Raw genomic sequence first — 27338 nt, 5'->3', positions numbered from 1 at the left:
CAGCGACCCTCAGCTCGCTTTTCCCCAAAATCTGGAGACGGTTCCCATCCCTCCCCTGGGTTTTCCAGCGGGAATTTGCCGCTGGAAGGCGCTGGCCTGGATCAGGAGCAGCAAAAGCAGGGCTGGAGGGAGCAGGAGGTGGGAAAAGGCGAGGGGAGACCCTGGCCCGACCGTTCCCAGTGAGAACCACGGCGCTCTCCCTCCTTTCTTTCCACTCTTTATTCCAACCATCCGCTTTGGTTACAGGTCTGAAAGGGTTGGGGGGGGTGGGTTTTTTTTTTTTGGTAGCTGTCGTGGTGGGTTTTTTTTTTTTTTGCTTTTTCTTTATTATTATTATTATTTGAATTTTCCTCTCCTGCAGTCCGCCCCCGCCTGCTGTAATATTATAAAATCCTACAAGACAGTAACGAGCAGTCGATATAATAATAAATATCTGTTAGTCCACAGAGTTAAAGTGCTTTGAGAAGGGCTGTGAGGAGCTCTGTCCTGGGCTGGGGAGCATCTCGGGGATGTAGTGCAGTAGGAAGCTCTGTCCGTGGGGTGTGGATGAGGCCCCGAGGCCGCTCCTGAGCGAGCAGGAGCCAGGACAGGCATTGGAAGCACGGCCTGGGTGTCCCCAGGGTGTCCCCGCCCGAGGCCGGGCCGTTCCGGGCTGGGCAAGGTTTGAACAAGGAGAGGGACCCCCCCCCCTTTTTCAGGGGGAAAATCCCGGTTTTCACAGTTTAGTCTCGCTCCGACACCTCCGAAAGCGCGGGGGAAGCGCAGCCCGGGCCCGGCCCGTGCCCGGCTCGGGGGACAGGGGCAGAGCCGGGGACAGGCGCGGCCACCCCCGGTGCCCTGAGATCCGCGGCCGCTTTCCCTGAGCACTCCCGGGCTGGGGTGGGAGTGGGCACGGCCCCTCAGCCGCCTGCAGAGGATTTGTGCGTCTCCAGCATCTGCCCAGCGCCTCCCGCCCCGCTCCGGGCTCTGCGCTCCCGCTTTCCCGTCCCCACACCCCAAATCCAGCCACCTTCCAAGGCTTTTCCATGCAAATTCCCAACGCGGCGCCGATTCCCGACATCCCTCCCACACCAAAGCCGGCTGCAAACAGAAAACAAAAACGACGAACCGAGCACCCCCCTCGAGCCTCCGAGCCCTCCGGAGCCGGAGGGGACCCGCGAGTGACGCCGGGGGTGTCCCAGCTGCTGCCAACCCCGACATCATCCGCCAAAACCGCGGAGATCCCGCAGTCCGGAGGCCGAGGGCCGGCTCCTCCTCCTCCTCCTCCTCATCTTCATCACATGCAAGGAGTGGCCGCGCCCTGGGGAGCAGCGCATGCATGGCCGGCCAGCGGAGCGGCCACCGCGTGCCGCGCCCTCCTCCCGAGGCTCCGCCAGCGAGGCCCGCGGCGAGGAAGGCGAAGGGCTCCGGGGGAGCCGCGGGAACGGCGGCAGCGGGCAGGGCCTCAGTGGAAGAGCTCGGCCAGGAGCAGAGCGAGCAGCAGCTGGAACCACGAGGCCAGAGTGGCCGGAGCGCGGCCGCGCTGGGACAGGAAGCGCAGGCGGTCCAGCAGGCGCTCCTTGACCAGAGCCTGGCGGAAGCCGTCCTCCTCGGACACGCAGACGTAGTGGCCGTAGTGCTCGCGGCGGACGCTGGGGATGAAGTGGAAGCAGTCGTGCTGCGGGTGGGACGTGTTGCAGCTCTTGATGAGCACGTCCTCGTGGTACCAGTTGTAGGTGGCGTAGTGGGACTCGATGGAGCAGTTGAGGTAATAGCGGGAGTAGGGCATCACCGAGATGTTGCGGAAGTCACCTGAGGGGACACGGAGGGGGGTGAGGCTGCGTCAGTCGGACACAATCCGGCTTCGAGCGGCGCCGAGGGAGAGGGAAACGCCTCAAAACTTCAGCCCCTAAAGGGTTGGCAGGTGGTGACCTCCCAGCTGGAGAGTCAGCCACGCCTTGGCGCTGACACGCTCAAGGAAAGGCGCGCGGTTCCTCTTCCCTCCTCTCTTTGGAGGGTCCATCCCACCCCGTGATGGCCACCGGGCTCCTTCCCCGCACGGCTTTTCCTTCCCCGCACCCCGGAGCTCTACAAACGCTTCCCAGCTGGAAGATCTGGAGAGCAAAGGAACCCACGGGTTCTGGGAGGGTCTGGCGGCGCGGCGCGTCAGGAGGATTAGAGGATGAGAACCGCGCTGGAGAAGTTCCCGGAGAATTCTCTCCCGTGGGAAGGACCCCAGGTGGAAAAGAGACTCTTTTCCCAAAGCAACGATTCTTTTCAAGTGATAAACTGACTAAAATCCCCAGGTTTTGTCTCCCTGTGCGGTCAGTGGGAAGGAAAGGTGTGGGGTGGGGAAGGGAAAAGCGATCTAAAAGTTTATTTTATTCTCATTATCATCTTTTAATCCCGCTCATAAATTTTCCTTTATACCTTTCGAAGTTTTGAGCCTGTTTTGCCCTTCGAGTGTTTCCTCCTGACCCTCACCTCACCCCTTGAGCCTTTCAATTTCATTTTCTTTGCCCTTCCTCTGCTCAGCTGTGGCAGAGCAGAGTGAGAGATCAGGATTTCCGTGGGAATACCCACGTGGAAAACCCACGGCAGACGTCCAGGAGCCGCAGATGGGGTCGGTGGCATCGACGTTACCCGATGTTACAGATCTGCGTGACAACAGCAGCCCCACAGCCGCTGAAGCCCCATGACTTTTCTCCCAGTTTAGGAGAAAATGATTTCTTCCCACCCAGCTCAGGGAAATGATTTCTGCTAATTGCAGCCCGGTGGAATTCCAGTTCCACCTCCCACCATCCAAACCCTTCCAAAAACCCAACGATTCCTTCCCCAACTGCAACATCTCCGCGTACCTTCCTTGACATCGCCCCTCTGGCAGCTTCCTCGCCACGAGTCCAAGTTCAGGTTCTGGAGCACCTCCCTGGGGGTGGGAATGGGAATAAACACCGAGGAAACTTTGGGAAGCGGTGTTTTCAGGGATGGGAATCCCCCATATTGGTGGGATGAGTGGGAATCTCCCCCTCCCCCTTTCCGAAGGCTGGAGATGACCAACAGGAGACCCAGCAGCAAGGAGAGGGTTGAGTGCCCAAAACCCTTCAAGGGAGGGATGGATTTGCTCAGAACACCCCAAACTTTTGGGGGGAGGGATTTGGTGTCCAAACCCCTTCAAGGGAGGGATGGATTCATACAGAGCACCCCAAAATTTGGGGAGAGGGGTCGGGTGCCCAAAACCCTTCAAGGGTTTTGCTCCACACAGAGCACCCCAAACTTTCGGGGAGAGGGATTGGGCACTCAAACCCCTTCAAGAACAGGATGGACCCACACAGAGCACCCCAAACTTTCAGGGAGAGGGATTGGGTATCCAAACCCCTTCAAGAGCAGGATGGACCCACACAGAGCACCCCAAACTTTCAGGGAGAGGGATTGGTTATCCAAACCCCTTCAAGAACAGGATGGACCCACACAGAGCACCCCAAACTTTCAGGGAGAGGGATTGGGTATCCAAACCCCTTCAAGAACAGGATGGACCCACACAGAGCACCCCAAACTTTCGGGGACAGTGCAGCCACCCCCCAACCCACGCCCAGCCCAGGAGGGGAACGCCGCGGGCGCGGGCGTCTGCCCGGCGGGATCAGAGCTGGGATTGCTCCCCCACGCACCGGCTGCGGGCCAGCGAGAGGCAGGAGCCGTTGGCCCAGCCGCAGTAGGGGTCCCTGGCCAGCACGCAGCTGTGGCAGTTGTTGCGGTAGGCCCCGCACATGTCCATGGGCAGCTCCAGGACGCGGCTGCCGGAGCCCACGTAGAGCACGGCCTGCGGGAGGAGAGCGCAGGCAACCGTCACTCCGCGTCCCACGGAAGGTCGGGAAGGCCCTGGAGCTGCTGGAAGGAGGCCAAGGAGATGCTCCAACCCTCCAGAGCCCATCTGGGAGAGCTGGGAATGTTCACCTGGAGAAAGGAAGGCTCCAGGGAGATCACAGGGCACCTAAAGGGGCTCCAGGAGAGCTGGAGAGGGAATTTGGAGGGGCAGGACACAAGGAATGGCTTCCCAGTGCCAGAGGGCAGGGATGGATGGGGAATTGGGTAGGAATTGTTCCCTGTGGGGATGGGGATGGGCTGGGATGGAATTTCCAGAGCAGCTGTGGCTGCCCCTGGATCCCTGGCAGTGCCCAGGGCCAGGCTGGACACTGGGGCTGGGAGCACCTGGGATGCTGGAAGGTGTCCCTGCCATAGGGTGGGGCTGGATGATCATTAAAGTTCCTTTCCAACCCAAATAATTCCACGATTTCGCTCACAGTCCCCAGGGGCTGGCACTGAGCCGCCCATCCCTGCCTGACCGACCCCCAGAGCAGGGACCCACCCTGGCGTGGTCCAGGATCATGGACTGGATGGGATCCTTGTTGGGGAACACCTGGATCTCCATGATGTTCTGCACGCCGTCTGGCAGCTCCACCACCTTGTGGATGGACCCCTTGTCTGGGAAGAGAGAGGAGACAGCCCTGGTGAGGCACCCTGAGAGGAGCCTGCCGGGATCCGACACCCGGAGAGGGCGGGAGCAGCATCCCGAGGGAATGGGGCAAAGGGATCCCCTTGGCCAGGGGGAGGTGAAGTCCAGCTTGTGCAGGGCTCGGGACCCCCCCAGGTGATTCTGTGTCCATCCAAGGCCCTTCCCATTGGATCAGGCCTCCCAGGGGGGACCCTGCAGGGCACTGGCTGCATTTAAACCCAGGATTATGGAAAATCTCAATTGCTCTGTCTCTCTGCTCCTCCATTTCTCTATTTCTGTTTCTGTTTCTCCAATTCTCTGTTTCTCTCTAACCCCATTTCTCCATTTCTCCATTTTTCTCTATTTCTCTGTTTAACTGCTTCTCAATTTTTTTGTTTCTCCATTTTCTCTGTTTCTCTGTTTCTCTCCAACTCTGTTTCTCTCTAACACTCTATTTCTCCATTTCTCTACTTCTGTTTCTCCATTTTTCTCTGCTTCTCCATTTCTGTTTCTTAATTGTTCTTTATTTCTCTGTTTAACTCTGTTTCTCTGTTCCTCCATTTCTCTATTTCTGTCTGTCTCTTACTCCGTCTCTCCATTTCTCTATTTCTCTGTTTATTTCTCTATTTCTCTGTTTGATTATTTCTCTGTTTATTTCTGTTAAACTCTGTTTTTCTCTTTCTCTGTTTAACTCTGTTTCTCTGTTTCTCCATTTTTCTCCATGTCTCTGTTTCTCTCTGACCCCATTTCTCCATGTTTTCCCATTTCTCTCTAACCAGCAAAGGCAGAATCCAACCCTGGCAGACCCCGATCCACCCAGAGCCCATCTCACCTCTTCCCTCGCAGCTCGCCAGTTTAAACCCCCCACACCTCCCTCCACCGGCACCGGGATGAGTAATTTGGAAAAAACCATGGAGTTGCTCCTTTGGGAAGGATTGCTGCTCCCACCCTGGGATGGATGGATGGATGGATGGATGGATGGATGGATGGGTGGATGGATGATGGATGGATGGATGGATGATGGATGGATGATGGATGGATGGATGGATGGATGGATGGATGGATGGATGATGGATGGATGATGGATGGATGATGGATGGATGGATGGATGATGGATGGATGATGGATGATGGATGGATGATGGATGGATGATGGATGATGGATGGATGATGGATGGATGATGGATGATGGATGGATGATGGATGATGGATGGATGGATGGATGGATGATGGATGGATGATGGATGGATGATGGATGGATGGATGGATGATGGATGGATGATGGATGATGGATGGATGATGGATGATGGATGGATGATGGATGGATGATGGATGGATGATGGATGGATGGATGGATGGATGATGGATGGATGATGGATGATGGATGGATGGATGATGGATGATGGATGGATGATGGATGGATGGATGGATGGATGGATGGATGGATGATGGATGATGGATGGATGATGGATGGATGATGGATGGATGATGGATGATGGATGGATGGATGATGGATGATGGATGGATGATGGATGGATGGATGGATGGATGGATGGATGATGGATGGATGGATGATGGATGATGGATGATGGATGGATGATGGATGATGGATGGATGGATGGATGGATGATGGATGGATGGATGATGGATGGATGGATGGATGATGGATGGATGGATGATGGATGGATGGATGGATGGATGATGGATGGATGGATGATGGATGGATGATGGATGGATGATGGATGGATGGATGATGGATGTATGATGGATGGATGGATATTCCAGGCCGGGAATGCCCTCCATACCTGTGGCCAGGTAGAGGACATTGTGGCGCTGCCCATCACCCGCGGCCACCTCATGCACGCCGATCCTCTGGTAGCGGTGTTTGTTGTGGAACAGGGGGCTCCGGGAGGGGGACAGTGGCTCCACACGCTCCTCCACCTCGGGATGGCTGTCAGCAATCTTGAAGGTCTCGCTCGGCGTGTGCTGCCCGGAGGGGACGCACTGCGGCCAGAGGGGACGGGAAACGGGGGACAAAGGCGCCGTCAGAGGCCGTAAAAAATGGAATTAAAACGGCACCAGTAATAAACCAGTAACGTAAAGGCACGGTAAAATGGGGAGAGGGGAAAACCAAGCCGTGCCTGAGGGCTGCCAGGCTGGTCCTGGGATGTTCCCTGCTGTGGGAACAACAGCTGAGGATGCTCGGAGAAGCCCAGGGATGCCCGCCATGGTAGGGCTGCCTCTGAGATCCTTTCTCCCCGCCCTTCCCGCAAGGGGATCGAGCCTCAACCATCACCCCACATTCCCAGGGCTCAGTTCACTCTGTGCCCCCTTCCCGGGGTTCCCCCGGAACCTCCAGCAGGGTCGCTCCCTCACCTGGCCAGGTTTGACCTCCGGGGTGGGGCCGTTGTAGCCTTTGAGCCGCGAGGTCTGGAAGACATTGTCGATGTCCCCGAAGGAGTAGACGCAGACAGCAGAGCTTCCCCTGAGGGGACAACGAGCAGGTCAGGGGGACACCGGCCACCCCCCGGCTGTGGCCCTCGCTCCAGCAGTTTTCCAGAGGGAAAAGAGTCCTGGAAGGAAAGAATTGGGCCGGGGCTCCTCACCAGGTGTTGGTGAAGAGCCCGTAGACCTTGGAGCGCCGCCAGTCATCTGCGGGGACGAAGAAGACGTCCTGCAGCCAGTTGAAGTTGCCCTTGGTGACGGGGTCCACGCAGATCAGGGTGGCCTTGAGGAACGTGGTCCACTTGGAGGCTGAGAGGGAGCTGGTTCCTCCCTTGTCCTCCTGGGGGACAGCGACAGCCGGGTCAGGGCGTGGGGGGGACACCCCAAAACCCCCTGATGTTCCTGATGAGGAACACTGGGAACAATCCCAGCGAGGCCCAAGGATGTGACTGTGCCCTGTTCAGAGGGGCCAAACCGAGGCTGGGTAAGGCCAGGTGAGGTCCCTGTCACCCCCGGAGCTGTCCTGGCTGCCACCCTGCCCTGTCCCCGGGGTACCTTGCACAGCTGGGCCACCCGTGAGATGTTCCGGGGCGCCTCGGGGCTCTTGTCCGGGTTGTCCTCGCGGAAGAAGTAATAAATCTTGTCCTGGTGAGGCTCCTCGTGCCTCAGTGTGGTGGCCTTGACAAACTGCGGGTCTGGGGAGGGAAGGGACAGAACTCGGAGCTGATTTCATCCACAGGGAACGGGACACGGCTGTGCCCGTGGGAAAGGACAGCTCAGAGCACAGGCTGCCCCTGCCACCTTCCCAGTGCCCCCTGCCTGACTCCACACACTCATTCCCTGCAGGGAACGACTCCCTGGAGCCTGGGGAAGCCTCGGCAGCCACGGAAACCCGAGTGTCTCCTGGCTCTGGGAGCTGCCATGGGAAGGAGGGATCCCTCAGGAGGAGCAATCCGTATTGGGAAATCCCCTGCTCCTATTAACGCACCCCTGCCGTGACGGGCATCCCTGGGCCTCTCCGAGCATCCTCAGCTGCTGTTCCCACGGCAGGGAATGTCCCAGGACCAACCTGGTGTGGTTCGGTTCCCCCCTCTCCCTGTTTTACCCCGGTGCCGTTTTAATTCCGCTTTTTATCCCAATAATCCCCTATTTCCCGCCTGGGGAAGCCACCGCAAGCCCAGGGAAGCGCAGCAGGGTCCTTTCCCCATGTCCCCACGCTGTCCCTGCCCAGCCCAGTGTGCCCCTGCCCCAGCTTTCACCCTGGCTGGGGTTTGCCCGCAGCCCCTGCCCGCACTGGAAGTTGCCCAAGGCCAAGGGCCAGCTGCCGGGCATTTTGCACAACCCGGTTTCCTGCCAGCCCACAGGAGGAGAGACTCGCCAGCCTCGTTTCCCCACGCCCCAAGGACGGGGAAGTGACTTGGGGCTCGGTTTGGGACAGAAGTGAAGCGGTGACGGGGTGCAGACAGCTGGCTCCCTCCTGCCTGGAGCTCGGGGATCAGCCCCCACAGGCAGCTCCAGAGCTTCTCCTGCCCCCTGGGAGCCAGAGTCCAGCCGGGAATGTCCCCCCTCCCGCTGGGAATGTCCCGCACTGACTCTGCATCACTGTGTCGCTGGTGTAGAGCTCTCCTCCGCCCCTGACGCGCCGGAATCGAGGGATTTTCCCGTTCTGCTGGCTCTTCTTAATGGTGGAGTAGATGTCCTGGCCTGTGGGACGGCAGGGATTGGGGAGAGGAGGAGCGGAAGCAGCCGGGACACCCTCGGCATCACAGGGATATGGAACGGGAATGCCGCCCAACCCTCGAGGGGTGGCAGGGACAGTTCCTGGGAAGGATCCTCACCTGTCCCCCCAGCAGCCCTGGAGCAGTGGGATCACTGCAGGCCCCTCCTTCCCAGGTCCCTCCTGACCCAAAGTGCTCCTGATTCCCAACGTTCCTCCCCCACGGAGCCCCCATCCCACGCCCCGGTGGGAATCTCCAACCTCTGTCCCAAAGGGATGTGCATTCCCATGGGGACAAAATGAGTAGAGCCAAGGCCACCCAGAGCAGGGGACAAAGCCCTCGGGGGGCTCCTGATCCTCCCAGGGAAGGTTTGAGCACAACAAAACCATTGGGAAACAGGAAAACGGGAAAACAACCCTCTTACCATCGACAACAACGAGGGTGTTGGAGTCGGGGGTAAACGGAGCGATCCCTCTCCCATCCCAGGGCGGGCTCTCTTTCCTCTGCGTCTGGGGAAGGGCAGGAAAGGATCCTGAGTGGGATCAGGCCGGGCTTTCCCCGCCCGGGGTGGGGGAAGGATCCGTACCACATTCCAGCAGGTGGGAGCGCAGGCGCCGGTCCCGCACACCAAGAGCCCGTCCCCGTACTGCTCCACCAGGGTCAGGTAATTCCGGCTGTCCTCCTGCCGGGGGAGAGAGGAGCCTGGGAATGGCACAAGGACCCCAGACCCACACAGCTTCCCAGATTCCCCCTGGATTTTCCCAGTTCTCCTCAGGCAGAGGGAGCTCATGACAAGCACACGCAGCTGCTTCAACCCAAATTCTTCAGCCCTCCCCATCCCACTTTTCCCTCTTTCTACCCAAATCCTCCCCATCCCACTATTCCCTCCTCCACCCCAAGTCCTCCCCATCCCACTGTTCCCTCACAGGTGCGACCTACCAAATTCCCAGACGTCACGCACTGGCCTTCATTTTTCACCGGGAACTCTTCCTAGGATAAAAGACATGGAAATGCCTTCTCCATTCCTGCCCTCTCAAGGCCAGCACGCGTGGGCTTGGTACGAGGCCACCAATCCCCTCTAGGTGTCCTTGTCCCACACCCCTGGTGCCTGAAACCCCTCGGGAAGGCCGGGCTGGATCCCAGGGATGGAATCCGAGCCAGGATGGCTGGCTGAAATCACCCTGTGGGGCAGCAAGGACCTCGGAGTGATGGCAGCCAGGGAAGGACCCAACGCGGGAGATTTCTCCCTGCTGCAGCCGTTCCTTCCCGGTGGGATTTTGTTTCCTGGCGGGATGGAGCCGGCTGGGCCCGGAATGTAGGCTGGGATTTGGATCCCAGATATTTTTTATGGGGTTTTGAGACCAAACCCAGCAGCAGAGCCTCCTCACCGTGTAGTTCTCACGGGTCGCAAAGTCGTAGTAGTAGAGCCGCCCCTCACCCCCAACGTAGATGGAGGAGGTGTTTTCCTGGTGGAAGAACACCGGGAATCTCTCCGTCCGCGGGAACACATATTCCTTGGCACCTGGGAATGGCACACGCCTCAGGGAGCTGCTGTGGGGGCACCCCCCGATCCCCAAACTTCCCGTGCCCCTGGGAAAAACCCCGGAGGAAAACACAGGGCTGGGGCCCCCCAGGAGGTTTGGGAAAGGGGACAGGCGGCTCCTGGGCTCCTGCTGTTGTCCCCTGCGCCCCCGGGAATGGGAGAGCTCCACAAGGAAGGGAGGAAGCAGGGCTTGGATCCCCGGGAGGATGGACAGGGTCTGGAGCCCCAGGAACAATCAACAGGATTTGGATCCCAGGAAGGATGGACAGGATTTGGATCCCAGGAAGGATGGGCAGGATTTGGATCCCAGGAAGGATGGACAGGGTTCAGATCCCAGGAAGGACGGACAGGATTTGAATCCCAGGAGGATGGGCAGGGTTTGAATCCCAGGAAGGATGGGCAGGATTTGGATCCCAGGAGGACGGACAGGGTTCGGATCCCAGGAAGGATGGGCAGGATTTGGATCCCAGGAAGGATGGGCAGGGTTCAGATCCCAGGAAGGATGGACAGGGTTTGGATCCCAGGAAGGATGGGCAGGGTTTGGATCCCAGGAGGACGGACAGGGTTCGGATCCCAGGAAGGATGGGCAGGGTTCAGATCCCAGGAAGGATGGACAGGGTTTGGATCCCAGGAAGGATGGACAGGGTTTGGATCCCAGGAAGGATGGACAGGGTTCGGATGCCAGGCCAGAGCCCAGGTCTGACAGAAGAAAAGTTCACCCCAAGCCACAATCCCTGGGCTCCATGTCCCAGCCAGGAGTGGCAGGCAGCCCTCCCCTGGCAGCAGAGCCTCCCCTCTGCCCTTCCTTTTCCACATCCCAGCTTTTCCAGCTCCCCTTCCCCACAGACCCCCTCGGTCCCCACCGCGTGGCTGGGGGAGCGATCCACAGGGATCACTCCAAGGATCAGGGCTGCCCTCTGCCCAGGCACTCCGAGCTCGGCATTCCCGTTTTTCCCTTTCCCAAAGAGAGCAGCCTCTGCCCTGGCCAGCTCTCCCAGCTCTCAGCCAAAGGCCGGGAGCGCCTCTGGAGCTGGCAGCGGCACTGCTGGGCAATTAATTAATCAGCGGCACGTGGCTGACTCCATTTATAGGGCTGGCACTTGGCACTGCCTCTGTCCCGAGCCAGCAGGGAAGCGGCACCTCAGAGGTCGCCCAATTCCCGCTGGGTTTGTAGGTTGTTCCTGCCTCCCCAGGCTCCCCCATCCCGTAAAACAAGCAGAGTTTTCCCAGCAGGGCTTGGGGAAGCTGCCAGAACCCCCAGTTCCAATTAGGAAGGGGACACCGTGAGGGGACAGCTTCCCTCGGCAGCCTCAGCCCCGCTGATCCCATCCCTGCCTGCCCCCCGCGCCCTGCCCAGCCTGCCCTGTGTCCAAGGGCTCCGAGAAACGGAGCTGCAGAATCTGGCACAGAAACTTCCAGGCTGGTTCTGCAGCCAGGCTCAGGCTCAGCCTGCCCAGGAGAGGAGGGATCCCTTTCCCAGCCTCTCCCTTCCCAAAATCCCCACTCCTGGGGATCCCCTAAAGTGCCGTGACCCCAACACCGGCGGGCCTCGAGCCACTCTGCCCAGACCCCGTTTGAAACCTCCAGCCCCCAAAGTGCTGCTAATCCAGGCAAATCTCCAAACTCGGCTCCTCTTCCTCTTCCACACCTCTCTCCTGCTGCCCCGGGGCTCCTCTGGGGGCTCTTGCTGAGTTCCCTGAGCTGAGAGATGAAAACAAACCAGCCCCAAACAATCATTTGGCCAGCGCTGAGGTTTGTTGTTTATCCTGCAGCTCCCCAGGGATTCACGGGAGAGAGGAAACAGCTCTGCCAGCCTGGGCTCCCCGCGCTGGCAACGGAGCCTCCAAACGCTTCCAGGAGCGGCTGCTGGGGTCCCTCTGCCCCTGCAGAGCTGCTGCCGGGTCCTGCCTGATCCCCTTTCCCCCTGGTGGGGCTGGCGGGAGCAATCCCGCACCTCAAACTGCGGCGCTGGGGTTTGAACAGCACCGGGAGATGAGGATGAGGAGGCAAAGGGCATCTCACAGCGCCATAAAATCATGGAATTGCTGGGACTGGAAGAGAGCCTAAAGCTCATTCCATCCCACCTCCCGCTGTCCCAGGGTGTCCAGCCTGGGATCACTTCCAGGGATCCAGGGCCACATCCCGTTGTGTCCCCAAAGACGGGGACATCTCTCCCGGCAAACCCCAAACTGCCTTTGGCACTGGAAAGGAAAGCTCGTGCCCTTGGAAGGTTTGACCCTGCCGTCACCCCTGCCCCCCAGTCCCACCCCGCAGCTCCGGGGCACACAGGGCTCATTCCCAGAGCCTGGCTGACCCCGCCGAGCCCCTGTGCCCAGCGTTTGCCGCTGGAGCGGGAATCAATGGCACCTCTGTCCCTGGAAATGTCCCCGCTCCGGCGGCCGGAACGGGAGAAAGGGCGGCTTTGTGCTCCGTGCCAGAGGGGAGGGGAGCAGGAACATCAAACCCAGGAGAGAGGCGCGTCTCGGAAAGGATGCCTGGGGCTGAGGGAACCGGGAGATGCTCCGGGTGCCATGGAGAGAAGGGAGCAATCCCACTTTCCATTGGGCCGTGGTGACAGAGCAAATGGCTCCCTGTGGGCCCAAGAGCCCCTTGAGAGGCACTGGAGAGTCCTGGAGCATCCTGGAGCATCCCAGAACACCCTGGAGCATCCTGGAGCATCCCAGAGCATCCCAGAGCAACCTGGAGCATCCCAGAGCATCCCAGAACATCCTGGAGCATCCCAGAACATCCCAGAGCAACCCAGAACACCCTGGAGCATCCCAGAGGAACCCAGAACACCCTGGAGCATCCCAGAGTATCCCAGAACACCCTGGAGCATCCCGGAGCATCCTGGAGCATCCCGGAGCATCCAGAACATCCTGGAGCATCCCAGAGCATCCCAGAGCATCCTGGAGCATCCCAGAGCATCCCGGAGCCGGCTGTTCCCACCTCCGGAGCAGAGGGGCAGCGTGGGCTGCAGCCTCTCCTGGCAAACTCCATCACCCAGCCCTGCTGGGGCTGAGTCAGCGCCGCCTTCCCTCTCCTGTCTCCAGCATTCCCGGCTGGCAGCGGCTCCCGCAGCCCAGACGCTCCTGAGTCATCAGCTCACCCCGGGAATTCTGCGGGAATGCTGCTGCTGGGGCAGCCCGGGCTGGAGGCGATGGTTCCGATGGGTTAAAAGCAGGAATTGAAATAAAGCTCGGGAGAAATGGAAGCAGAGGGGTGGGAGCAGGACCTGCTGGGTGTTGGGAACTGGGGAGGGCACGAGGCAGATCCTTCATTTTCTCTGCCCATAAATTCCTTCCAAGTGGGAATTACCTTGGAATATGAGGTGGGAGAGCAGGGTAGGGAGTCTGCCTGCTCCCTGGAATTGCCCTCTCCTGGAATTGCCCTCTCCTGGAATTGCCCTGTCCCTGGAATTACCCATCCCTGGAATTGCCCATCCCCTGGAATTGCCCATCCCCTGGAATTGCCCTCTCCTGGAATTGCCCTCCCCTGGAAATGCCCATCCCAGGAATTTCCTATCCCTGGAATTGCCCTGTCCCTGGAATTGCCCTGTCCCTGGAATTGCCCATCCCCAGGAATTGCGCATCCCAGGAATTGCCCTGTCCCTGAAATTGCCCATCCCAGGAATTGCCCTCCCCTGGAATTGCCCATCCCCAGGAATTGCCCATCCCTGGAATTGCCCATCTCCTGGAATTGCCCATCTCCTGGAATTGCCCTCTCCTGGAATTGCCCTGTCCCTGGAATTGCCCATCCCCAGGAATTGCCCATCCCAGGAATTGCCCTCTCCTGAAATTGCCCATCCCAGGAATTGCCCTCTCCTGGAATTGCCCTCTCCTGGAATTGCCCATCCCAGGAATTGCCCTCTCCTGGAATTGCCCATCCCTGGAATTGCCCATCTCCTGGAATTGCCCATCCCCTGGAATTGCCCTCTCCTGGAATTGCCCATCCCTGGAATTGCCCATCCCTGGAATTGACCTCCCCAGGAATTGCCCATCCCAGGAATTGCCCTGTCCAGAAGCTCCCCCTCCCTGGAACTGCTGCTCCTATGTGCCCCCTCGGCTGAGCTGTGCCGTGCCGAGCTCTCCCGCGGCTGCAGCAGGCCAGAGGTGCACTGCCAGCCCATGGAAAACCGGGATTTGCCAGGCGGCTGTGCCAGCGATGCCCCGGGAATTGTCACCCGCGGTGGCCCCGATGGCAAACATCCAAACATTCCCCAGCCTGGATTCCTTTCCAGCACAGATTCCAGCCTGGATGACAGCATGGGCTGGGCACTGGAGGAAAAGCTGATTTAAGGGCTGGGAATTCGGGAGTGCCCCTGGATGTGCCCTCACCCCGGCTCTGAGTCAGGACAAGGCTCTCCGCACCAATCCGGCTGCGGGAGATCAGCCGGGATGCGGTGACACCCATCCCTTTCACCCGGGAACGCTGATGCCTCTTCCTGAGTCACTCAGGACTCCACATCCCAAAACTCTGGAGTTCCGCTGTTCCCTCGGGCCAGGCCGGGAGGACAACCCCTGGATTTTCCAGCTGCAGCCCCCCGGAGCAGGGCTGGATTCACCGCACCGCTCCCACCCCCAGAGCTCCGCCACGGATGCCAGTGAGAAGCCAAGCTGCGTTTTTTCCTCTTTTTTTTTTTTTTTTTTTTAGTCAATCTATAAATTCCCAAATTGAGGCATTTCAGGAAGAGGAAATATGTCTCCAAGGAGCTGCTGCGCTAAGTTTTTCCTTCCAGTGTGACTTTGCTCAAAGGGAACAGAGTGACATGAGGGAAGAGCGTGACACAGCGGGAACAGGACATCCCTTCCCATGGGATGGACACCTCAGGCACCCTCAGGCACAGAGCCTGCAGCAGCGGGGGTTTTTATGGGAATAATCTGCAAATGAGGTGTTCAGGGAGCAACTTTTGGGGCAGGTTTGCTCAGCCCTGCCACGGAATAATTGACAGTTTGTGGTTGCGAGGCCCCAGCCCCGCGTGAGAAGTGACACATTTCACATTTTCTGGACGCGTTTCCGAGAAGGAGGCGAAAGGAGAAACTCGAGAGGTGACGAGTGCGTGGGGGCCACTTCCTCCCCGCTGTTCCCTCCTGTGCCCGGCCTCTGTGCCCCAGCAGCAGGGTCCCTGCCCCCGGGGGTCCCTGGGAACCCCTCTGGAGAAGGAGAGCCTGGAAGGGTTGAGGGATCAGCCCAGGGCAGCCCCACCATGGTTTGAGGTGGTCCCGTCGCCCGACCCGAGTCATTTCTCAAGGGAAGCAGAAGGAACAGAGCAGAAGTGACGCCTCCGGGTTTCTGTCCCATCCCCCCCAGGAGCTTCCTCTGGGTCCGAATCCCATCCTGGACCGGCTTTCACTCCCTCCACCTTCCCCTCCTGCTCATCTTGGAGCTGACTGGAGCGCTTGGCGCTGCTTCCCTGCTCTCCCCTTGTCCCTGAAAGGAGCAGGGACCCCAAAACTCCTGGGGAAACCAGACAGCCGGAGGGGCTGAAAATGCTGGAAAAGGGAGACATTCCCCGCCTCCCCTGGCCGGGGGAACGCGCAGCTCCCTGCTGAAGCCTTGTGGAACGTGGATCAGCGAGTCCTGTTGGAATTTTCGGTATTCCAAAGGCAGCCCGGCCTCTCCTGTCCCCCCCGGGGCAGGGAAGGGCACGGGCCAGGTAGGGCAGCGATGCTGCGGTCACGGCCTCGCCCGGGCCGGGCCTCCCCGCATCCCAGGAAGGAGCAGTTAAATGGTTTTCCAAAGTGCTTTCCCATCAGGCCGGCCTGGGTAAAAGCCCTGACCGGAATTCTGCCGTTCCTGCAGGAAAGGATTCCCGAAAGCAGGGACTGGGGGCTGTGGGCTGCTTTCCTTCCCATTTTCCAGCTGGGACCTGGGGGAAGCTCCAGCTGCCCACTCAGAACCAGCACAGGATGGGGGAGAGGGACCGGGGGGGACACGTGTCCCTAAAACCCCGCAAAGAGGCCCGGGAGCTCCCGGGAAACCCCAAAATCAGAGGTGTGAAAGGCTCCGGCAGCCTCACCCCGAGACCCCAGCGAGGCGCGGCTCGTCCGGAGTTTCCCATCACCCCGAGCCGCTCTGGGGCTGAGCAGCGATCCAAGAGAGCTCCTCGTTCCCTCTTCTCATCATCCCGTCTCACCTCTGCCTCCCCACATCCTCCTGGGACCACCAGCACCCTCATCCAGAGGGGCTTTTCCAGCCCAGCATTCCCAGCTGCCTCCATCCCACTTTTCCCTGGCTCCTTTCCCACCCTGCTCCTGCGCTCCCGGGGTGCTCGCAGTGCCCTGGAGAGATCCCAGCTTTTCCAGAGCCCGGGAGACAATGGGAGCCCGCATTAGCCGGGATAATCCATCCCACAAAAGCAGGGCCAAGCTGCAGAGCGCTCTCGGAGCACACAAATGCGCTTTTTCAGAGGCACGCTCCGAAAGGAAATACCCTGGCACATCAACCATTCCCGAGCTATTTCTGGGAGCGCCTTGGGGGCAGCCGGGGCAGGAAAGGGAGAAAAAAAAAAAAAAAACCCTTTTGGTTTGGTAACTCAGCCGCCAGGCTCGGGATTTGGGATCCCAGAAGCTCCTGTGGGAGCTGTGCTGTCGATAACCCCGCTCCGAGCTGGAATCGATCCCAAACACCCACTCAGCAAGCAACAAAAGAGACCCCGAACCTGCATCCCGCGGGGAACAAGCCCTGGATTCAAAGCCGGGGCCCTGCTCTCCCCACGCTCGGGGAACGCTGGAATTCTCCTTATTAAACATCAAATCCCTGGCTGGCGGGCTCGGCAGCAATTCCATGAATACTAACGCGGCCCCACTCTTGCTCCCCCCACAATTATGCAGCACTGGAGCTGCAAGGCGAGGCCAGAGCCTTTGATTCCGTGGATTTCTGCCATCCTGCAGGTCCGGCATTCCCGGCTGCTCCGGCGCCGAGCCGCTCGCTGCACCCCACGGCTGCAGGGGCTAAATTTAGAGGCAGGTTTTGCCACTTTTCCAAAGGCTCCGCTCCGCAGCGGCGCTCCCAGGCTGCGCCGCTTCCCGGCTCCTGCCTGTGAAATGATGGAATTTTATCCCGCGGCCGGCGGAACAATGGCACAAGCACTGCTGGATGTTGTGTCAACACAACAAAGGATGGATTCAGAGGGATGCGGGGAGCCCCTCCCAGCCCAGGAAAGTCAGATCCAGGCATTGATTTCCCAGGAAAGGCCTTCCAGGGGGTAAAACCTGCCCCGAGCAGCTCCAGCAGCATCCACAAGCCCCGCTCCAGCCCCTTCCCGATCCCGGCTCCCCGCAGCTGGAAAACCCTTCCTGGGCAGGGTGTCCCTGTGGTGTCCACCCAGGGAGGCTCCGAGGGGGAAGATCCAGAGGTTTTATCCCTGTGGAATACAGGTGGGGTGTGTGCATTCCCGATCCTGGTGGGATTGGCCCCGCTGTGCCCTTCCCAGAGGGACTGGGAAGGATCCCAGTGGGAACAGGAATGGCCCAGTGGGATCAGGAATGGCCCAGTGGGATCGGGAATGGCCCAGTGGGATCGGGAATGGCCCAGTGGGATCGGGAATGGCCTCACCATGCCCTTCCCAGAGGGATCAGGAGGGATCCCAGTGGGATTGGGAATGGCCCAGTGGGATCGGGAATGGCCCAGTGGGAACAGGAATGGCCCAGTGGGAACAGGAATGGCCTCACCATGCCCTTCCCAGAGGGATCAGGAAGGATCCCAGTGGGATTGGGAATGGCCCCACTGTGCCCTTCCCAAAGGGACTGGGAAGGATCCCAGTGGGATTGGGAATGGCTGTGCCATGCTCTTCCCAGTGGGATTGGGAATGGCCCCACTGTGCCCTTCTCAGTGGGATTGGGAAGGATCACAGCAGGATCAGGAATGGCCTCACCGTGCCCTTCCCAAAGGGATCAGGAAGGATCCCAGTGGGATTGGGAATGGCCCCACCATGCCCTTCCCAGAGGGAGCAGGAATGGCCCAGCAGGATCGGGAATGGTCCTGCCGTGCCCTTCCAGCCTCCTCCTGCTGCTGGCAGCTTCCCGCACCTGCCGTGAGTTCCAGGCAGGTGCCAGCCCCGGGACATTCCAGATTTGTGCCAGGGAATGCCACAGAACCCCCCCAGCAGCCGGACACAGCATTCCCACTGCCCTCACGCCCAGCCCTGGCTGCAGCTCCTCATTTCCCAGACTTGGAAAGCCCCGGGGTGGGCAGGAATCTGAAACCCAGCTTCCCGAAACTCCAAGATCTCAGCAAAGCCGTGGGCAGGGCAGCCAGAGGGCAGCTGTTTGTCTGGCTGGGACTGGCCTCCAATTCCTCAAGGAAACTCCCAGAACTCCCAAACCCCTCTCCCTCCCACAGCCCCACACCTGCCAGACGGGAATACCCGACCCCAGCGGATAACGAGACGTGGAATCATCGCTGCCCTGACCCCGGGCAAGCAGAGCTGTGGTTAAGGTCAACAAAAAATTGGGATTTATCACCCAAAGCCGTGTCCCCACACCTGAATTACGGCAGCGATTCCACATCCCCGCTCCTGCAGCAATCCCACGGCTTTCCACGGAGCTGGGGCTGGCAGGAAAAGGGTGCCCAGCAGGAGGAACCAGCCCTATTTTTGGAGCAGCCAGGAATAGGCACAGGCCAGCGGACGGAACCCATTTCCCCTCCTCGCTCACCTCCCAGCCCTTTTTCTGGATGCGAGATTTTTCCCTAAAAAAGCACCTCGTACTTAGAGATTTATTTCGTGCTCAAGCTTAGATTTAGTTTGTACTCCAGCCCTGGGGTTTAAATTTAGTCTGTCCCATTTAAGGCAGCGAGCCTGGCTGCATCCCCCACAGAACACCTTCCCAGGCCGGTTGTCAGCAGTTCCGTCCCCAAATTGGCTGCTGCAGAGCTGGGAGCTTGGTCAGGAATTGGCACCCAGCTCCCTTTTCCAGCCACAACTTCCATCAGCCGTGCCCTGCCTGTTGTTTTCGTGTCGTGCTCTTGCAACAGGAGGTGCCTGTGATTCACTCCATTTGTTTGGTTTGCTTTTCTTCTTTTTCAATCTGCGCGCAGCAAAACATATTTCTCTTTTTTTATTTTTTTTTCTTTCTTTTTTCTTTTTTTTTTATTTTTTTTTTTTTTCCCAACCAACATTTTCAGCTCCCAGCATCCCCCAACCCTGTGAAAAAGGAGAAAATAGCACTGCTGGGAAAGCAAGCAGCTTTCTCCTGGAAATGGTGATGCTCCGAGAGCTTTGTGGGAAAGTGTCCTACAAAGATGTTTCACACCATGGGACCACAAAAAAACCCCAGAGATGCTGTCACTGAGGAGAAAAAGCTGCTGCTGGCACCAGAAATCCCTCGTTTGCCACAAGGGGAAGAGACGAGGACCTTTAAGGATCCTCTCATCCCAATCCCTGAATGGTCGGGGACACCTTGCAGTGTCCCAGGCTGCTCCAAGCCACGGTGTTTGGCACCTCCAGGGATCCAGGGGCATCCACAGCTTCTCTGGGAACTTCATCCCGGCCCCTCCCCACCCTCACAGCCAGGAATTCCTTCCCAGCATCCCACCCATCCCTGTCCAGCGGCAGTGTGTGTCCCGTCGCTCCATCCCTTGTCCCAAGCCGCTCTGCAGCTCTCTCCAGAAGGTTCCGTGGGGAGCAGCCAGGGCGCGGAGAGCTCCCCGCCAGCCCTGCTGACACAGCTCTCCCAGACAAGGAGGCAGCCAAGCCTAGCAAAGCCCAGGAGCTGTTCCAGGCAGCCCAGGCGGATTCCCGGAGCTGCCGTTCCAGGGCCCCGCTGTATCCCGGGGCGGGCTGGGACCAGCTCACCCCGCCGAGGCAGCCGGAGGTCAGTTGGATAATCCTGCTTTTCCCACCCGCTTATCTCAGAACCCGATGCCTCCGGCTTCCAGCTCACCTGTTAATGAGCTGGGGATAATTAAACCGCCGGAGCCCATCCCCACCCCTCGAAGACGCGAGTTTTCCTCGGATGTCTGCACGTGTGGCTGAGCAGGGACAAATTCCTGAGAGTGGCAGCAGCTCCTGCGCTGCCAAGGCCGCGGGCTGCAGCAGCCCGAGCCCGCCCGCAGGCTCCGTGCCACGCTCAGCGTTTTCTGATGCTCGGTGACTTTCCGGTCAGCAGACAGCCGGGCCGGGTGTCCCCTCCCGCTGCCGGGACACCAGAGATGCGGGACACGGCAGCCGTGCCCGGGAGCGAGAGCTCCGCGCGCTTGCCCAAAGAACAGCCCGGCCGGACGGGGGGAAATAACCCAGGGAGGATGGGGAGGGAAGGGATGGTGGGAGGGAAGGGATGGTGGGAGGGAAGGGATGGTGGGAGGGAAGGGATGGTGGGAGCGCTGCGCGGCGCTCGGATCCCCCTCGGCCGGACACGGGCGAGGACAGCCGGGCAGGGGCTCTGCCGGCAGGAACGGCCCGAGCGGAGATGTGGAGCTGAACTTTGCTCCGGGCAAAAGGAGGAAGGAATCTCGCGGAGTCAGGAGTGGCCGGCAATGACCCGGAGCTGGCCACCTGCGCGGGGGCCCTGGAGCTGCGGAACAGCGGGCTCCCAAGTGCTGGGAGCTGCTCATGCAGGAGCTGCGAGCAGCAGGACGGAGCCGCCGTGTTCCTTTGTCTGCAGGTGTGAGCTCAGGGCTGTGCCACCTCGGCCTGGGGACATTTTGTCCCAGTTCCCCGCGTCCCCTCGCCCGTCTCTTACGGGGAGCTGGGGGCCAAAGCAGCGGAGGCCGCAGGGAGGGCAGGGTTTGGCGGAGCCGGGGAGGCTCCGGATGTCACCGAATCCAGCGCAGCTGAGACTTTCCGTGTCACAGCCTCGCCGCGGGGCACGGTGCTGCTGAGGGACGGAAAAGCAGCCGCGGCTTTGCCCGATGCGGGCAGGGAGGGACGGCCCCTGCGGAGAGCCCGGCTCCTGAAATCCGCACCCTCGCCCTGCTCGGGGCTGGAGCACGCCGAGGTGCCTTTGGCGAGCCGCATCACCTGCCGCTGCTGCGGGGCCGTGGCGTGTAAGAAATTCAATTAGGGGAGAGCTGCCAGCTCCCGCAGAGCCCGGGGCCAGCCCTGCAAACACAGCAGCGGGCCCGCAACGCCGCTCCCCAGCGCCAAGGAACGGGGGGCCCAGATGGAAATGAGCCCCAAATGAGGCTCCGTTCCCCCCGCACGGGCTGGGGCTGCAGCTGCAGCAGCCACGTGCTGAGCCCGGCAACGTGCGGAGCTCTCAGCCCGCCCGGGGCACCCGCAACTTCGCACCGCAGCACCGCTTCTTCATCCCCCTCCTCCTCCTCCTCCTCCCTCGCCCACAGCCCTGCTTGGGGAGGGTAGAGGTGACACCAAGGAGCTTTTAAATAGGACACAGCTCTCTCTCTCTCTCCCATCCCTCGCCCATGGCAATCCCGCTTGGCCCGGAGCGCTGCCGAGCCCTGGGAAACGGAGGCACAGATAAGAGCAGGACGGAGATAAGGCGAGCCAGGTGAGCTCGAGCTTCGGTGACAGGTGCTGGAGGCCTTTGTGGGCGTGAGACACGAGTGACAGCATTGTGCAGGGACACAGGTGGCGATCCGATCCCTCCCTTTCCCCCGGTACCTCCCAGCCTCGGCGCCGTAGGGAGCGGGGGGGAGCATTCCCGGAGGAGCAGCAGCAGCTCCCGTCCCACTCCCGCTCCCTTTTCCCGCAGCCAGCGCCGGTGACGCCATAGCGGAGCAGCCTCCCCTGCCCTGCGCGCCGCTGCCGCTCCCCTTTGTGTGACAAGGTGACAGCGGAGGCCACCCCCGAGCCACCACCGCCCCCCCGGCCCGGCGAAGGGCACCGCAAATGCCAGCCCAGGGTAACAGATGGCACGGAACGGAGCGGGGGAAATGGGCGTTCTCGGAAGTTGCCAGGGAGCAACAGAGGAGCCCTTGTGCTGCAGAGCTCGCCCGGCAAAAGCCAACGGGGTCTTTGTTCCAGCCAGCCTGGAGGGGATTCATCCCAAAACTCGGGATAAAACCAGCGCCGACACAGCAAGCTCGGGAGCCTTGAGAACATTTCTTTGTTCGGCTTTGCCGAGAGCCGATCTGCTTACAAAAGTCCTTACGTGCCGCTTGTAAATTTTTCCCCGAGACCGGGGGTCCTCGGCTAATATTTACTCACCAAACTCGGCTGCGGCGAGCAGGGCGAGTTAAAGCAGATGAATAAGTGCATTAGCTATGTAAATACACTTCTCCTTTCTGGAGAACTGCAAGTTAGGAAATGTGTCCTGTGGCCGCCTCAGAGCTTTTTTTTTTGACAGCCTCTAATACACCCAGCTGGTAGGGGGCGGGGGGGAAATGCTTTTCGACAGCCTTTAATGTCCGAAGGTCTCGGGGAAATGCTTTTAAAACATTTTTAAAAAAAATATTGAAAAGGAAAGAAAGGTCTAAAAATTCAATTAAAAGGCAGCAATCTCATCCCTTTGGCTTTTAAGGAGAGCCAAAAGCCTCCCAGAGGACACAAAAGAAATAAAAATAGCCTGCCTACTGCTGAAAGGACGAGACCCAGGTAGGAAGGAAGGAGCCGGCGCGGGGAGCAGCCGCATCCCGAGGGTGCAGCCCGGGACTCACCTTGGGGAGCCGCGATGATCCTGGGGTTCACCTTGGGGCGTCCCGCTGCCCACGCAGCCAGCTGGCCGAGCCACAGGGCCACCAGGAGGGCAACGGGCGAGCTCCTCCTGCCCATTCCTAGTCCGGCAGCGAGCGGGGATGGGGAGCCGGGCGGGCTGACAGCTGCATCTCGCCGCGTACAAAAGGGCTGCGAGCACCCAATGGCGAGGAGAGGGCGGGACTCGCTACGGAAGGAAAATGGAATAAAACACCCCCCAGCCGCTCGCCCGAACACCTGAGCTCCGGCGCTCCGTCTCCGGGGGTTTTTTTGGGGGGGTTTTTGTCTTTTTTTGGGTTTTCCTCCTTTTGCTGGGTGAGAGGAAGGTGCGGGGGTCGGTGGCTTTGTCACCCGAAAAGCCGCAGCTGGGCCGAGGCTCGCGAAGAACTTCCCACGGGGGCTGGGGAGGGGAAATAAAGGTCGGGACGAGTGAAAGGAGAAGGGAAACAGGGCTGAGAAGGGGGGCAGAGAGCGGTGGCAGGGGCTGGCGTGACGCGGGGCTGTGCCCGGAGCCGGTGCGCCGGCAGGAGCGGAACAGCTGGAGCGGGAGCGCAACAGCTGGATGATCCAGAGGAGCGGGATTGCAGCAGGGCTGCATCACACCCGCCTCTCCCGAGCACCGGAATGCCATCCCCCAATGGATGGGGACACGCCGGGAGCCCTGCCCGGGCGCCCCGAGCCTTGACACCCCGCGAGTGGCACAGCCACCTCCTCATCCCAAAGGTCCTCCCGGGAGCTTTTGTGCCGCTGCTTAATGGGAAAAGCAGGGAATTCCGAGCACGGAGAGCGGGCTGGGACGTGACGGGAATGGGAGAAGCCCACCGGGAATGAGGCGCAGCTGCTCCCTTTAAAGTGGCGCTTGAAGCTCAGCTCAGCCCCCCCTCAGCTCAGGGCAAGGGGGGCACTCTGAAGGAGGCAAAAATAAACCAGCCAGCCGGCTAATGGTGAATTTGAAGGAGCCACAGGGATTTCCCGGCTCCTCTTTGTGTGTGCGGGGGGTTCACCTTTCCCTCTGGCCACACAGCTGCCGGGGTAATTACAGGGGGAAGACACACTGCTCGCTTCTGGCCGTGGTAATTCCCAGCCCCGAAGCGCTCTGAGCTCACCCCCGACTGCCCCGGGGGCAGCTGCAGGGCCCTGGCTGCTCCCCGAGCTGCACTCGGATTCCAGCAGGAAAAAAGGCGATTTCCCCCAAAAAAAACACTACTGAGAAAGGAGATTTCTCCCCAAAAAACACTCCTGAGAAAGGAGATTTCTCCCCAGAAAACACCCCTGAGAAAGGAGATTTCTTCCCAAAAAACACCCCTGAGAAAGGAGATTTCTCCTCAAAAAACACCCCTGAGAAAGGAGATTTCCCAAAAAACACTCCTGAGAAGGGAGATTTCCAAAAAATACTCCTGAGAAAGGAGATTTCCCAAAAAACACTCCTGAGAAAGGAGATTTCTCCCCAGAAAACACCCCTGAGAAAGGAGATTTCTTCCCAAAAAACACCCCTGAGAAAGGAGATTTCTTCCCAAAAAACACCCCTGAGAAAGGAGATTTCTTCCCCAAAAAACACTCCTGAGAAAGGAGATTTCTCCCCAGAAAACACCCCTGAGAAAGGAGATTTCTCCCTGAAAAACACTCCTGAGAAAGGAGATTTCTTCTCAAAAAACACCCCTGAGAAAGGAGATTTCCCAAAAAACACTCCTGAGAAAGGAGATTTCTCCCCAGAAAATACTCTTGAGAAAGGAGATTTCTCCCCAGAAAACACCCCTGAGAAAGGAGATTTCTCTTCAAAAACACTCCTGAGAAAGGAGATTTCTCCTCAAAAAACACCCCTGAGAAAGGAGATTTCTCCCTGAAAAACACCCCTGAGAAAGGAGATTTCTCCCCAAAAAACACTCCTGAGAAAGGAGATTTCTTCTCAAAAAAACACCCCTGAGAAAGGAGATTTCTCCCCAAAAAACACTCCTGAGAAAGGAGATTTCTTCCCAAAAAACACCCCTGAGAAAGGAGATTTCTTCCCAAAAAACACCCCTGAGAAAGGAGATTTCTCCCCAAAAAACACTCCTGAGAAAGGAGATTTCTCCCTGAAAAACACCCCTGAGAAAGGAGATTTCTTCCCAAAAAACACTCCTGAGAAAGGAGATTTCTCCCGAAAAAACACTCCTGAGAAGGGAGATTTCCAAAAAATACTCCTGAGAAAGGAGATTTCCCAAAAAACACTCCTGAGAAAGGAGATTTCTCCCCAAAAAACACTCCTGAGAAAGGAGATTTCTTCCCAAAAAAACACCCCTGAGAAAGGAGCTTTCTCTCCAAAAACACTCCTGAGAAAGGAGATTTCTTCTTTTACCCCTCCCCAGCAGCTGGGGGCTTGGCCTGGTTTTGACTCTGAGGTTGGGGGTTTTTTGTTCCACCTGCAGGTAAATTTTAGCCTCAGGCTCCCTCAAGATTTCAGGAGTTTTTGTAGGATCCCAGAATGGTTTGGGGTGGAGGGGACCTCCCACAAACCCATGGCGCTCCAAGCCCATCCTGGAGCACTTCCAGGGATGCTGAGAGGGAAGGATTCCTCCCTAAAATCCTTGAGAGCAGCCAGGGAAGCAGCTGGCTCCCAGAACGGTGAGATCACCGCCTGGGAAAGCGGTTCCAGGAGATGGGGCAGGATGTGGATCACACAACCCCCAAGAAAACCCAACCCTTCCCATTCCCAGCTGCCTCCAGCCCTGGCCTGGAAGGAAGGACACACTTCCCAAAGCAGGGAAGGAGCTCGGAGATTGGGTTTGTTTGCTCAGGCCCATCGGATTCCAGGCAGGAATTCCCATCTGCTCCTCTCCGGGATCAGAACTTCTCCAGCACAACTCGTGAGCAGCTTTCTCCCAGATCATGCGCCTCGCTTCCAGCACAGATCAGGAGGCAGCCTCCCCCAGGAATCTTGTCAGAAGCACAGATTTTTTTCCCCAAGAGGAACAGTTTTACTCATCACAGACTGAATGTTTGTGGCCCAGGCAACCCAGAGAGCTCAGATTGCACTTGGCACCCGAGCAGGCGTGTGGTGATTTTCTCCACAAAAACAGATCTGTTACCTTCCCTCAGCCTCGGCCAGGAATGTGACCCTTGGAAGCACCAGCACAGCCGGATCTTCCAAGAAAAAAAAGGCACGAGCAGAGAATTCCTAGCCCTGGCTAAGGCAGGGAGACCTTTGCTGTGCCACAAAGTGGGTGTGATGCTCCCAGCACTGCCAGAGGGACCCTGCTGAGCTGGACAGAGGATGAGGATGTTCCTCATCCCCCTTCTCCACGATCCTTTCCCAGGCAAGATGAGAACGCTGCACATTTTTGGACAGAGGATGAGGATGTTCCTCATCCCCCTTTTCCATGATCCTTTCCCAGGCAAGATGAGAACGCTGCACATTTTTGGACAGAGGATGAGGATGTTCCTCATCCCCCTTCTCCACGATCCTTTCCCAGGCAAGATGAGAACGCTGCACATTTTGGCCCAGAGCTGGAAGAGCCTGCGCTAAACCTGTGGGAGGGACTGATGGCCCAGCAGGTTGGGACAGAACTTTTGGAAGATCTGAGCTCCCATTCCTCATTTTGGCTGCTAAGGCTGGGTTTGGAATGGGTGAAATTCCCCTCACAGCTCACTTGGTGCTGACAGGCCCTTCATTCCCCAGCTGACAGAGTGAGGAGGGAAGCAAGCAGAGCAGATCCTTTATCAGCTGCTGCATTTTCTGCTCTCCACACCCAAATTCTCTCTCCCCCCGCCATCTCCCCAGCTCATTTTCCTGGCAGGCAGCAACCAAAAAACCTCAACCGTGCCTTCCCAAGGCCACAGCCCTGCGGAGTTTGGGGACTTGCCAGCTCTCCAGGCTCATCTCTTCGAGCTGGATGGAGTCTGGGGGCACTGATCAGTTGGCACCACTTCCCCCCTGGGTTCTGCCAAAGGACAGCACAGCACAAGTGCCACCAAAGGGATCCAAAAGCCACCCCCAGGCCTTCACAAACCACCCAGGAAAGGGGTGGAGGGGCCACGTGCCCCCGAGCTGAGATTTCCCAGTAGATTTCACCCCCTCAGAGAAGATTTCCCAGGAGATCTGGCCAGAAGGGAACTTGTGACTGAGCTGATTTGCACTTGGTCATTCTGAGAGCAGCACAAAAGCCCAGCCTGGGACTCCCCTTCTTCTGTGCCTCCAAAGGAAAGCCCGGGGGTTCGCCCAGGCCCTTCCAGGCCGGTGTCACAAGGTGATTTGTGACTTGTCACGGCTCAGGCTCCCCAAAATGGTATTCCCACGTCTGCCAGCAGCTTTGGAATGCCCAAGGAGGGTCCAGCACCCCCTAAACAAACTGATAACCCCCCGCTCTTTATCAGCCCCAGCAGAGCCACAAAATCCTCCTGCACACACCTGGTTAAGGTTTGACCCCTCTGCAGTCGGCAGCAATTGCAGCCTGCATTTTTCCGCAGGGAATCCAAACAAACTCCCCTGGATCGCGAGAAGCTGCCGGGAAAAGCGCCAGAGCCCTCTCCGAGCTGACCGGGCTCATCAAGCCGAGCTGCTGAGGAAAAGCAAACTCCTTCCCCGTGACCTTGG

At 58.9% G+C, this 27338-nt stretch overlaps 1 protein-coding gene across 1 annotated transcript; it reads right to left on the bottom strand.

The window, feature by feature from the left end:
- Positions 1–204: 204 nt before the first annotated feature.
- SEMA7A (semaphorin 7A (JohnMiltonHagen blood group)) lies at positions 205–27317 on the bottom strand. The gene is made up of 15 exons (XM_086849433.1): positions 27153–27317; positions 22732–22955; positions 10019–10152; positions 9570–9620; positions 9217–9312; positions 9055–9139; positions 8506–8616; positions 7468–7607; positions 7074–7252; positions 6844–6952; positions 6273–6471; positions 4343–4458; positions 3645–3796; positions 2838–2905; positions 205–1791 (listed from the first exon to the last, which is right to left on the bottom strand). Exons 2-15 carry the CDS (start codon positions 22844–22846, stop codon positions 1445–1447), a joined length of 1902 nt encoding a protein of 633 aa, XP_086705559.1. The 5' UTR covers positions 22847–22955; positions 27153–27317; the 3' UTR covers positions 205–1444.
- Between the last annotated feature and the right edge of the window lie 21 nt (positions 27318–27338).

The sequence above is a fragment of the Cyanistes caeruleus genome, chromosome 13 (assembly GCF_971803275.1).
Source record: "Cyanistes caeruleus chromosome 13, bCyaCae1.hap1.1, whole genome shotgun sequence".
NCBI classification, from domain to species: Eukaryota; Metazoa; Chordata; class Aves; order Passeriformes; family Paridae; genus Cyanistes; species Cyanistes caeruleus.
Note: the sequence above shows the minus strand (reverse complement) of the source record. Positions and strands in the feature narration are given on the sequence as shown.